This window comes from Sphaeramia orbicularis, chromosome 9, assembly GCF_902148855.1.
Source record: "Sphaeramia orbicularis chromosome 9, fSphaOr1.1, whole genome shotgun sequence".
NCBI classification, from domain to species: Eukaryota; Metazoa; Chordata; class Actinopteri; order Kurtiformes; family Apogonidae; genus Sphaeramia; species Sphaeramia orbicularis.
Genome location: NC_043965.1, coordinates 32,791,879 through 32,803,342, shown reverse-complemented (window position 1 = coordinate 32,803,342; position 11,464 = coordinate 32,791,879). Strand labels below are relative to the sequence as shown.

Here is an 11,464-nt window from a genome sequence, read left to right as displayed (position 1 = left end):
ATTGTGGACCAGTCGAGGTGGTTTTTCGGTGTTTTTTCCACTTCGTCGACCAGATTAGAAAATGGATCCCTCCGCCAGCAAAAGACGGGCGGAATATAGACCCCGCGGAGGGATAGGCTGCACCTACACAGTGCTAGACAGGTGACAGCAGGTATGTGTTTACGTGTACCTTTATAGGTCAGTGCGTCTGTGGGGAGGAATACATCAGAGAATACATCAGAGAAGAAGTCACACATCTGGAACAAATTTTACACAGGAGGAAATTACGGTTTTTTGATAAAAGGTGAAATAATGGTATTATTTTTCTTAGTCAGCTGTTTATTAATAAAGAAGGGCTACTGAAAATGTTCTGTATAACTTACTGTATAAACCCAAACCAGAAATCCAAACATAATTTTCTAAACAGAAATTGAATGCCTATGAAGTGTAAAGTGCAAGTGTAAAATTAAAATAAAAAAATGACAAAGAAAGGATGTTATATAAAAGATAAAGGCAAAAAGTCGACAGAAAAATAAATACTGACGTAAAGAGCAGATACCTCAAAATGTGCCTCAAGTTTAATAATAATGTATGATGTAAATCTAAGTTCAATGGAGTCAGTGTCATATTTGGTCACTATATGTGTGGATTATACTGTGTATCACAGCATCCTGAGTAACATCAGCAAAACTAATTTTCTCTAAGCTACATAAAGATATATTAGATTGTTGTATGGTGATAATTATGCTAAACATTACCTACAGTGCACTGACTGGATCAAAAAGTATATTGATGAGCATTTATCCATATTCAAACAACACACAAAAAAACAATAATTTAATGCAAACAAGATCTTTATTCACATAGAAAAATAAAATATTTACTGATCAGCCCTAACATTATGACCATTTGCAGGTGAGGTGGTAATGCAGTAATGCCTTGCAGTAGGTAGGATACAGTATATTAGGTAGCAAATAGAAAGATACACAGTTATAGATATCTATTACCACGTACACAAGTACATCCTCTAAATATATGAAGATATGTTTATACTATATCTTATGTAAAAAAATAAATAAATAAAATAAAAAACATGCCATATGCATTTGCTCCTATTGAATAGATTCCAAATAGGTTGTATGTCTTGTATATGTCATTTTATATCATTATGGTTTACACCAATTTGTACATTGATTTAATAATTAAAGGGATATTCATTGGTTATTCAACCAACTACTGTAGGCAATAACATTAACACTGAACAGAAAAATTGAGACTCATGAAAGAAGGTGGAGCAACTTATCACAAGGACTGAACAATAAGAGTATGTGTTTCAGGGTGTGAATTGTTTCCAGACAACACTTCTAAATCTGTTCTTAAATACAAGGCCTTCCATAATGGTATACAGATGAGTTTTCCTCCATTTTTGTTAGCATAGCCTCTGAACAGGACCACTGGACGCCTTTGCAGTCACACTCAATGTTTATGCTTGGACTGTCTCCTTCATATATACACTTCTAAAACCTGCTGTCACAAAAAGAATCCCTCACCATCTGTCTTCCTACAAAACATGACCCAGAAAGGATCAAGAGCAAACAAAGGACACATCAGCCAGCAAAAAGAATTCAAGGTTGTTATTTTAGGAGACAGGAGAGGTGGGAAAACATCACTGATCAAAGTTTACACTAAAGGAGTCTTTCCAGAGGTGTACAATATGCAGTGTAATTAATTAGAAACTAGAAGCACTCGGAGAGCGCAGACCTCCGCCAAGGCTGATCAGTGGCCCCCCCCGCGGGCCCCCCCACGCCAAGGAGGTTATGTTTTTGCCAGGGTTTGTCTGTCTGTCTATCTGTCTGTCTGTCTGTTTGCCTGTCCATTAGTGTGCAACATAACTCAAAAAGTTACGGACAGATTTTGATGAAATTTTCTGGTCTGCGCCCCCCCCGTGGGCCCCCCCACCCCCGATCACCACCAAAATTTAATCATTTCTTCCTTATCCCATTTCCAACAAACCCTGAAAATTTCATCAAAATCTGTCCATAACTTTTGAGTTATGTTGCACACTAACGGACAGACAAACAGACTAACAGACAGACAGACAGACAGACAGACAGACAGACAGACAAACAAACCCTGGCAAAAACATAACCTCCTTGGCGGAGGTAATAATATAAGAAGTCACCATATATGGTATTCTATCAGATTTTTTTGTCATGAATATGTACCATCTGTGTTTGACAAATGTGTTGTTAAAGGAGGTACAGAGGGCAAAACTGTCAGCTACATCTCTGTGATACTGCAGGTACAGTGTAAGCCTTTATTCACATTTCTGAAACACCTTGAAAAACAGGTAGCCCAGGTATATGAAAAGAGAGTTTTCTCATTCCTCTGCAGATTGAGAGAAATACAATCACAGGTCATTGTTCTCTTTAGCCCTTCACATATCACAAAATAGTTCAGGGTCAATAATAGCACTCATTCATTCATTCATTCATTCATTCTTGGATTTAGAAACATTGGTGAAATACAACTCCCATGTTATTACTGTGGTGGGGCAGCATGTACAGATTACATTTATATCAGTAGAAGGTATTTGTCATCGCTGATAAGCCTGCACATGTTTGACTTCTTTATTTTTGCTGTATTGATCAAACTGGATGACAGAGAAGTGTTAAAACACCTGGGGAAGTTCTCACACCCACTCCTCTGTCTGGACCAGCGTAAAGAAACACACCACTTTGCACATCCATGTTATTTCTGGTTTCTCCACATAACACTGCTGTCAGTATTTCTAAAGCTACTTCTGTTGTCTTCATCATCAGGTCAAGAGTATGGTCGCCTGCTGATCTTACCTGAATGTAAATGTGGTTCTGATCTGTCATGATGTCATTTAAGCATTGATAATCTTTTCATAAAGATACTGCTCAGCTGCATCTTAAATTAAAATAGATTTTTCCTCAATTGCACAGCTGCATTTAAGACACAATATAAAAAGCTCCCAAAAGGGACAATTTTCAAGCGATCTAAATTAGACTGATGTAACCCTACAAACTGTTTTTAGCAGAGTTGTGACACTGCATGTTCAGTATCTTTCAATGGTATCCTGAGATTCAGCATTTCTGTGATAGGGTGCCAATTATCCTTGTTGGATGCAAAGCAGACCAACTTTACCAGTCAAAAGTTTTAGAACACCCTAATTTTTCCAGAATTTCATTGAAAATGATGCAGTTTAATGTCTCACTGTACTCTGAAATCAAAGCATAGAACAAATAAACAATTGAAGTTAAAAAAATAAATCATGGAATCAATTTAGAAACCAAAATGTATTCTAAACTTTTGACTCATCGAAGTAGCCGCCTTTGGCAGATACAACAGCTGAACACACTCGTGGCATTCTTTCTACAATGGAAATCAAACATTCTTCAGAAAATTCTTCCCAACTCTTTTGCAGAAGTTCCCATAAATGTGTAGCACTTGTAGGTTGCTTTGCTTTCACTCTTCTGTCCAGTTCATTCCAAACCAGCTCGATGGGGTTTAAGTCTGGAGACTGTACTGGCCACTCCATGTTTTCAAGCGTACCATGTTGTTCTTTTTTCTGAAGGTAGTTCTGGCATAGCTTGGACTTATGTTTTGGGTCATTATCTTGCTGTAGGATGAACCCCTGACCAACTAGATGCATCCCAGAGGGTACTGCATGGCATAGCTGCAGAATGCTGTGGTAGCCGTTTTGGTTCAGGGTGCCTTTCACTCTGTACAATTCACCGACCCTGGATCCAGCAAACCCGCCCCAGACCATCACACTTCCTCCTCCATGTTTCACAGTTGATGTCACACACTGAGGAACCATCCTTTCACCTACTCGACAGCGTACATAAGTCCTGCGGGATGAACCAAAGATTTCAAATTTGGATTCATCAGTCCATAACACCTTCTTCCAGTCTTCAGTAGTCCACTGGTGGTGTTTCATGGCCCAGGCGAGCCTCTTTTTCTTATTCTGAAGTCTCAGGAATGGCTTTCTTGCTGGAACTTGACCCATCAAACCTGCAACTTGAAGTCTTCTGTTCATAGTTGAAATTGAGACTTGCTTACTATGACCACGATTGAGCTGTGCTTGAAGCTGTTGTCCTGTGAGTCGCCTATCACTCCAGCTGTTGACTCTCAGAAACTTGTCTTCTGATTCTGTTGTGGCTTTGGCTCTGCCAGACCTCTTCCTGTCAGCATTTCCTCCAGTTTCTGAGTGCCTTTGGATGGTGAAGGAAACTGGACTTACTGACACCTTGACTTTCTTGGCAATTTCTCTGTAGGAAAGACCTACATTTTAAGTGTTATGATGGTCTGTCTCTCTTCTATGGTTAATTGCCTTTTCCTCGCCATTTTTATAGTAACACATTACTTTCTGCAGTACAATACTGTTCAAATAATGCTCACAACGGTATGGTACCAAAGTGTGTCACAACACTACTTTTATGCAGACAGAGGGGGTTGTAAGAAAAAGGTCTTTTTGTATTATTCTGAAATGTACATTATTTTTCAGTTTTGTTAAACCTTACCTTTTTTTTTTTTTTTTTTTTTACCTCTGGCAGTTCACCGCTTACCTTTGTACCATTTCAAGCTGTTCATTGGACTTGAACAGCTTGAATTTCAGTACAAAACTGGAAAAATTGGGGTGTTCTAAAACTTTTGACCGGTAGTGTACGTCGAGACAAAGAATTGAAATAAGAAACTGTGGTCATCAGGCCAGAATGTTGTCACATATCTGCAAGTATCCAACAAACACAGACTTCTCAATCCTAGTGGAGAACAGATAAATGTCAGAAAAGAAAAGAAAAGAAAAGAAAAGAAAAGAAAAGAAAAGAAAAGAAAAGAAAAGAAAAGAAAAGAAAAGAAAAGAAAAGAAAATCATAAGCTCTGGTATCATTTTCAGAAACCAGAAAAAAATCCAATGCTGCACGGTAGCGTTCTGCAAAATGTAGGGATAAGGTGGACGTTTTATTCAGAGAAGCAACAAAACAAGCACTTGAAGTGGTGAGCGCGCCAGAAAAAGTCAGTGAGAGAAGTTTGTGTGTCATGTTGTCAAGTCACAGCTCTGACTGTGCTAAAGCTAAACTCAAATTGTATGTCCGGACCCATTTCCTTTGTGGTTTTCCAGCGAGTTCAAAACTAAAAATATCACCATTTTACGAACAGTTAAATAACAAAACGTGTATCACACAGTGTATCAGCTTTGTTTTATTTTTCAAGCTGAAAAACTAAATTGTGGTGAATCTTGCCAGGTTAAAAAGCTGTAACCAGCACATTTAAGCAAAACATACTGAGAGTTGGTTGTAAAACTGTGCTTTAATACAAGCGGTGAAGTACCAGTACAGTAAAATAAACAGGGTAAAATAAATAAAATACAAAATTAACTAAACACACCTATGGTTGTGTGAGAATATTTGCATTACAAGTGGAAGTTGTAACAGGAGTAGGTACAGTCGACCTGAATGTAACTGATTTTATCTCATCTCAGTTTACTTATAAAAAAAAGACCTACAGAACTGTAAAGTTCAAACACAAAGACTGTACTGTCTGCACCAGGTACAGCTGTTTGTCCTCTGCTACTTGTCACAGAGATATTATCACCTGATCTGGACAATTTGGATGCAGATTTGGGGATCTCGTGGTCTACAAAAACCATGACTCATTAAAGCCATGTGTAGGTGTAAGAGACAGAACAGTATTTAACACAGTATATAATAATACATAATACAAATTTGCAACTTATGTTCATCACATTAAAGGGTTGTTCTGCATATTTGTCAGGCAAAAGCCTATTTTAAATATATTTTAAAACATTTTGGTAAATCAATGTGTTTTTCAGGGATAAAAATTATAGAAAACACTTTCAAGATCCTCTGAGAAAATTGCTGTCAATCATGACTCATTAGCCTTGAAAAATTTGAACAAATCAAACTTTGAACCTGAGTTTTCTACCATTAAAGAAAATAAAGAAAAGTAAGAAAAATAAACCAAAAAAAACTTCTGCAATATACCACAGAACAAAAAACAAACACTAGTCATATACAGTATTCCTCAAATCGTGTATGTCTCAACAATATGTGAACATGCATTATCTTGTAAACTATGAAGAGTAAAAAATATAAAAAACTATTACACAGCATCTTCAAGAAACACATGCTTCCTAGTAATACATTCTCAAATACCTCTTGCAGTAAAAGTACTATCTCTGTTCGTAGGACACAGTCCATTAATCTTGCTGAAGCATCATGAAGTCTAATTTCTAACCTTTTTACACAGGGGGGATTTCACAACAGACTGAAAACCATCACATTCAAAACACTGCCCATTATTACTCACTTTGGGTCTCATCAAAACCTTATTATAATAACATGTGCTCTATGATGTCACACTTTGGTTTGAAGCTTTACCTGACTGTCAGTGTTTGTTTAGGATGTTGCTACAGACCATACAGTAAATACTTATTTCACTAATAACTGGTTAAAGTTTCCCTCCCAGTGAATATGTTGTTATCCTTTGCTAAAGAAACCATTCATAATGAGGATTATATAAATCTGAAAATCTGACTGAAGATCCTCAAATGTTGGGTTTCTACAAGCAACCGTTTAGTCCATTAATTATATGGACATATATGAAATAAAGAAGCATTAAAGCCAAGAGAAGTGTTGAAAAGGAATAAAATCTAACTTTGGATGTAGAACAAGTCTTTTTGGTTGTAAAATGAGATTGACAACATGTATATTAACAGGACAAGGATGATGGTTTTCAATCTTCAACATCTTGAATATGTACATCAGTGCAGATGGAACCAGAATGCCACAGCCTAGATTGAGCTGTCAGTAAAACAACCACTCATAACTCATTATATAAAACAGTTTCATTCCAAAACTACCAGTAATGTGGAGCAACCCTTTGGACAGCATATTTTGCACTACACTCAAAACCTTTATGGATAATAAAAGTATGCATACAATACTACTGCCAAGACACTACTGACACATTTCATTGTTCTGTTCTTATCCAGTTGCATCCTGCTTTTAGAAACACCCCTTGGAAATGAATAATGAAGTAAGAATTCCCAAACTAATCCTCAAATGGGGCAGGCATTGATAATTAATGAACCTAATTTAAAGCCAGCCACAATAGAGAACAGAAGTCAGTGCAATCCACCTGTTACTCAACCTGTGAGGAGAGAAAGACAAGTGGATGCTGAACAGCTAAAATACATAAATAAAAGCCTTCATCTACAGAAAAACTGAGGTTTTGGCATTGATGATGCATATTCTAATAAGGACATCAACTTCAATATACTGTCAGCACCCAAAATTATAAGGCTACAATTTAATTTGATATGTTGCTTTGCATACCACTGAAAGGCCTGAGAGCTAAGGATTCACCTACAAACTAAAAGTACTGTCGTAATATACACAACAGAAAGCTGTGGACATATTTCCCAAGAAAAGGGTGAATCAAAACATGCTTAAGAGAGGAAATTTATACATACTTAAGTAGAAGCATTTGAGCACAGTTCAGAAGCTTTAAAAGGAACTTCTGCAAAACAGGGTTTCAACATAAACGCACACTAAATGTCCATTGCTGCTGCATGAACAGAGGCTGAAATCAGGGGAAATGGACAGCGGCCTTTAGGTCATCATTCTCAGCCCTGTGGTCGAGCTGATTCTGTAGCCGGATGACCTGCTCAAGCTCCCGGATCTGCCGGTCAGTTTTATGACTGACAAGCGTACGGTAGAAATGGACGGCAAACACAATAAAAACAATTCCAAAAGGCACCATGATGCAGGTGGAAGCAATGGCCGCCGCCTCACCGGAGCTTATAGTGCCATTTTTTTCATCAGTATTGCTTTTGAGTGGTAAGAACTTGACCCAGCACAGGAGCATGACTTCAGTCAGGAACAGCAGGGTACCGATGACCGTGGAGAAGGCCCAGGCCAGCTCTATGTGGCGGTGCATGCGCTCATGGGGGGACTCGTTGACTGAGTTGAGGTTGTGGACGTTGCTGACGGCCTCCAGGTTGGGGAGAATGCAGGTGCTGATCATGAGGGCGAACAGATGGACTGCAACCAGAACGGTGGTGCAGGCACTGAAGGCGATGAGCAGCCCTGGAGGATACTCATGATCCCGCTCCAGCTGGACCTCCACCATGGCAACCTGGACAGTCAAAACAGAAGAACTGTTCAGCTTTTATCTGGTCACACTTAAGATATAAAAAATAATAACTTCCTGTATAACCTTTCAGTTACTTCACAAACAATATGTCAAATTCCTCACAATGGTTGATGATGTTTTTGTTTGTATGAATCTGATTTAATATGTGGGATTCAAGTGAGTGTGTTCACAGAGTATTATTTTATTCAGCATTCCTACAGCTTTCTGCAAGTTAAATGTAAGACTTTTTAAGATCTTTTTAAGACTATTTAGAACAGAATCTAATGCCCATTTCACAGCCATACTGGCAAAAATTTGTGACCCCTAAAATTTAGGAAAATGTATTTATTTACTCCAACACCTTGATTCCCATCGTTCCGACTCATTTCTCACCAGGGGTTGCAAAGTTAGCAATAACTGGCTCCTAATTTCAATATAATTTGTTGGGTTGGAACGGGTGGAACTGAGTCGACTAACGTTACTCTCTTTGCATCTTGGACATTTAATAGACACATTTAAACATAATACAGCCAACAAATTTATGGCAACATAACTTCAGACCTACCATATCAAATTTAATACCTTTTTAAGACTTTTTTAAGGTATTAAATGCAGATTTGTAAATTCAAGACTTTTAAGACTTTCTAAGACCCTGTGGGAACCCTGTTTATCGTCTGTAATGAAGTAGATGTTTTTACAACAGAGCTTCCAGCTTTATGTGAGCTCTCATGTCTTTTAGTTTTAATCACTCCAAACCATGAAAATAAACTGATGCTGAAGATGGAGCAGTCTGTATTGTAGAAATACATCCATGTATTTTTTTTACTTTCTGATGTTCGTGCACTTGCACTGTCAAGGCACTTTGTCAACTGCTGTTTTTAACACCACTATATAAATAAAGCTTATTATTATTCTTGTTGTTATTATTGGGGACTGTGTGCATTTTACACACTTTTCATTCTTCATTTTTTGATAATTGTGGCTGTATTCATGCATATGGCATGCATTTTGGCAGGAGTGTGCATTTTTACTTGATCGGGTTATTTCCAGCTCAGCTCCAGCTCAGTCCAAAATGTGCTGTACACACAAATGGTACACTCATACTGTTAAGTGCAAAAAATGTGCCACTGAAACCCATTCAAATCAGTGTATGTGTGAATATTTGACACTGTACAAAAAATAATGAAAAAAAAACAAAACAACAACAGTGTTGCTGCTTATCACTTACATATCCCAATCATCAATCAACACAAAAGATCTACTTTGCATATAGTACACTGAAAACAATTAACTCTTTCATTCTAAATCTTGGTGGCATCATGACAAAAACCTGGTATTTATCTGTAATTAATCTTTTTTTAAAAAAGTGTTTGTATTTCATATCAATAATTGTTTTAACCTCCTAAGACACAGCTATGAGTTTCTGTCCACGTTTGTGGACAAGACTTCCACAGCTTTATTAAAAAAAAAAAAAACTGTCCACCGAAAAGGATATTCCATTTTTTTTTTTTTTAAATGCAATTGAAAAACTGTTGCGTTGTTGAGTTATCTTGCACACGGACGGACAGACAGACAGACAGACAGACAGACAAACCAACGCCGGCAAAAACATAACCTCCTTGGCGGAGGTTAAAAAAAAAAAAAAGAAGCCAAAACTTGTACTTTCCTGGGTCTCAGGACGTGAAATGTAGACGAAAGAAATCATCTCAACAGTAGAATATAATACACTGTTGCCCATGAAGTTAGAAGAATTTTGTTTTCAGACAGAGTCCTCTTTTTATTCCTATTTATACACATCAGTGATTACCTTTGACTAGGTGCATGATTACAATCTGAGTCCCAGTTATAATTAATCTATTAAGAATAAATCACATTATCATGATCATTTCATGACAAGAAGGACAAATATTTTATTCCCACTTTATGGGCAACAGTATAATGTATAGGCTAATATGTTTTTAGAGCTTACTGTTAGATCCAGCCCTAGGGCTTATTATTATTATTATTATTATTATTATTATTATTATTATTATTATTATTATTATTGTTGTTGTTGTTGTTGTTGTTGTCGTTGTTGTGTTATAGCTGGTGTATCTTTACTTGTAGTCCAGCAAACTGTTTTTTAATTTGTTTATTATGAAGGTGTAGGTCGTTGCTGTGGATCTCATGTAAAGTTAAATAAATCCCTCTTGGTTATTACAGCGCTTCTGCCAAGTGATAAAGATAGAGTCCCAGATCAGCCGCCACAACACGGACGAATAGTGTTTGTTTATAAGTGTGTGTGTGTGTGTGTGTGTGTGTGTGTGTGTGTGTGTGTGTGTGTGTGTGTGTGTGTGTGTGTGTGTGTGTGTGTGTGTGTGTGTTTGTGTGTGTCCACAACACACACTGTTTACTGCACTGTCATTACTGCAGACCCATGTTTTGTGGGTCCTGGTCACTGTGCAGGGTCATAAAGGGCCTTTACATTACCGGGGGTCGTCGCTGCCTCTAATAACAAACATCTGCGTCACGGGCAGACGCACAACTGCGCTGACCTATTTAAGAGCGCGTTATGGACAGAATATGAAGATTTAAGGAGCAGGACAGGCACTTACCATAGCGAATCCTGACAACAGAGCTGAAGTGCGGCTTGTTGCTTTTAATTTGGCTCGGCTCAAGTACAGTTTTCTCCATGACAGAGCTTGTAAGGAGTGCTCGTTCAAACTCATTCCGAAAGTTGTTGTGAAGAAGTCACCAGTAGTTGTAAAATCTAAATCCGGTTTTCAAATAGATTGTTTTTGTCTCGATGGAGTCACACAGACAGGAAACAATATCCCAGTGACGTTATTAGTGCGATTTACAGAAAAATATGAAGCTACGGCAAAACTTTTCTGCAACAGCTGACTGTCAGAGTCAATCAGGAAACACAAGATACCCACAATCCAACGCTGCTCGCAGACCCTGCAGCAGGTCGCCTCCCTGTGCCAGTAATAGACTGTTATAACACTCATGAAGCTCATTGGTCTGTTCCTTTGAACTTCCTTCACTTCATCTCTGCACATGGAGGAAGTTGACAGTTTATTGTGTAATATTTAGTGCGTTTTTAGTGACTTGGGCATGTGCAAATGGCCCTAATTCATGCTTTTATTGTCAAAAGTTAGAAAGTTTTTAAGAATTTATAGAGAATTTCCCACAATAGAGATATGAACTGGAGTGATTCAGTTGGTCTTGAAGTCTGTTGGTCTTGCATCTTTCACTCCTACACATATTTCTGTTTTGTTGTTGTTGTTTTGTTTAGATTAATAGAGCTCTGTTTTGATGT

General features: G+C 37.8%; 1 protein-coding gene across 1 annotated transcript; it reads right to left on the bottom strand.

The window, feature by feature from the left end:
- Positions 1-5,297: 5,297 nt before the first annotated feature.
- Positions 5,298-11,097, bottom strand: LOC115425466 (calcium release-activated calcium channel protein 1-like). Its single transcript, XM_030143075.1, has 2 exons — positions 10,758-11,097; positions 5,298-8,166 (listed from the first exon to the last, which is right to left on the bottom strand). Exons 1-2 carry the CDS (start codon positions 10,869-10,871, stop codon positions 7,618-7,620), a joined length of 663 nt encoding a protein of 220 aa, XP_029998935.1. The 5' UTR covers positions 10,872-11,097; the 3' UTR covers positions 5,298-7,617.
- Between the last annotated feature and the right edge of the window lie 367 nt (positions 11,098-11,464).

Bases quoted from the DNA above. Each gene is read 5' to 3' on its own strand.
- LOC115425466 (XM_030143075.1), bottom strand. From the start codon at position 10,871: ATGAGTTTGAACGAGCACTCCTTACAAGCTCTGTCATGGAGAAAACTG. The intron at 8,167-10,757 runs GTAAGTGCCTGT...TTGACTGTCCAG, and splicing joins TGTTGTCAGGATTCGCTATG to GTTGCCATGGTGGAGGTCCA.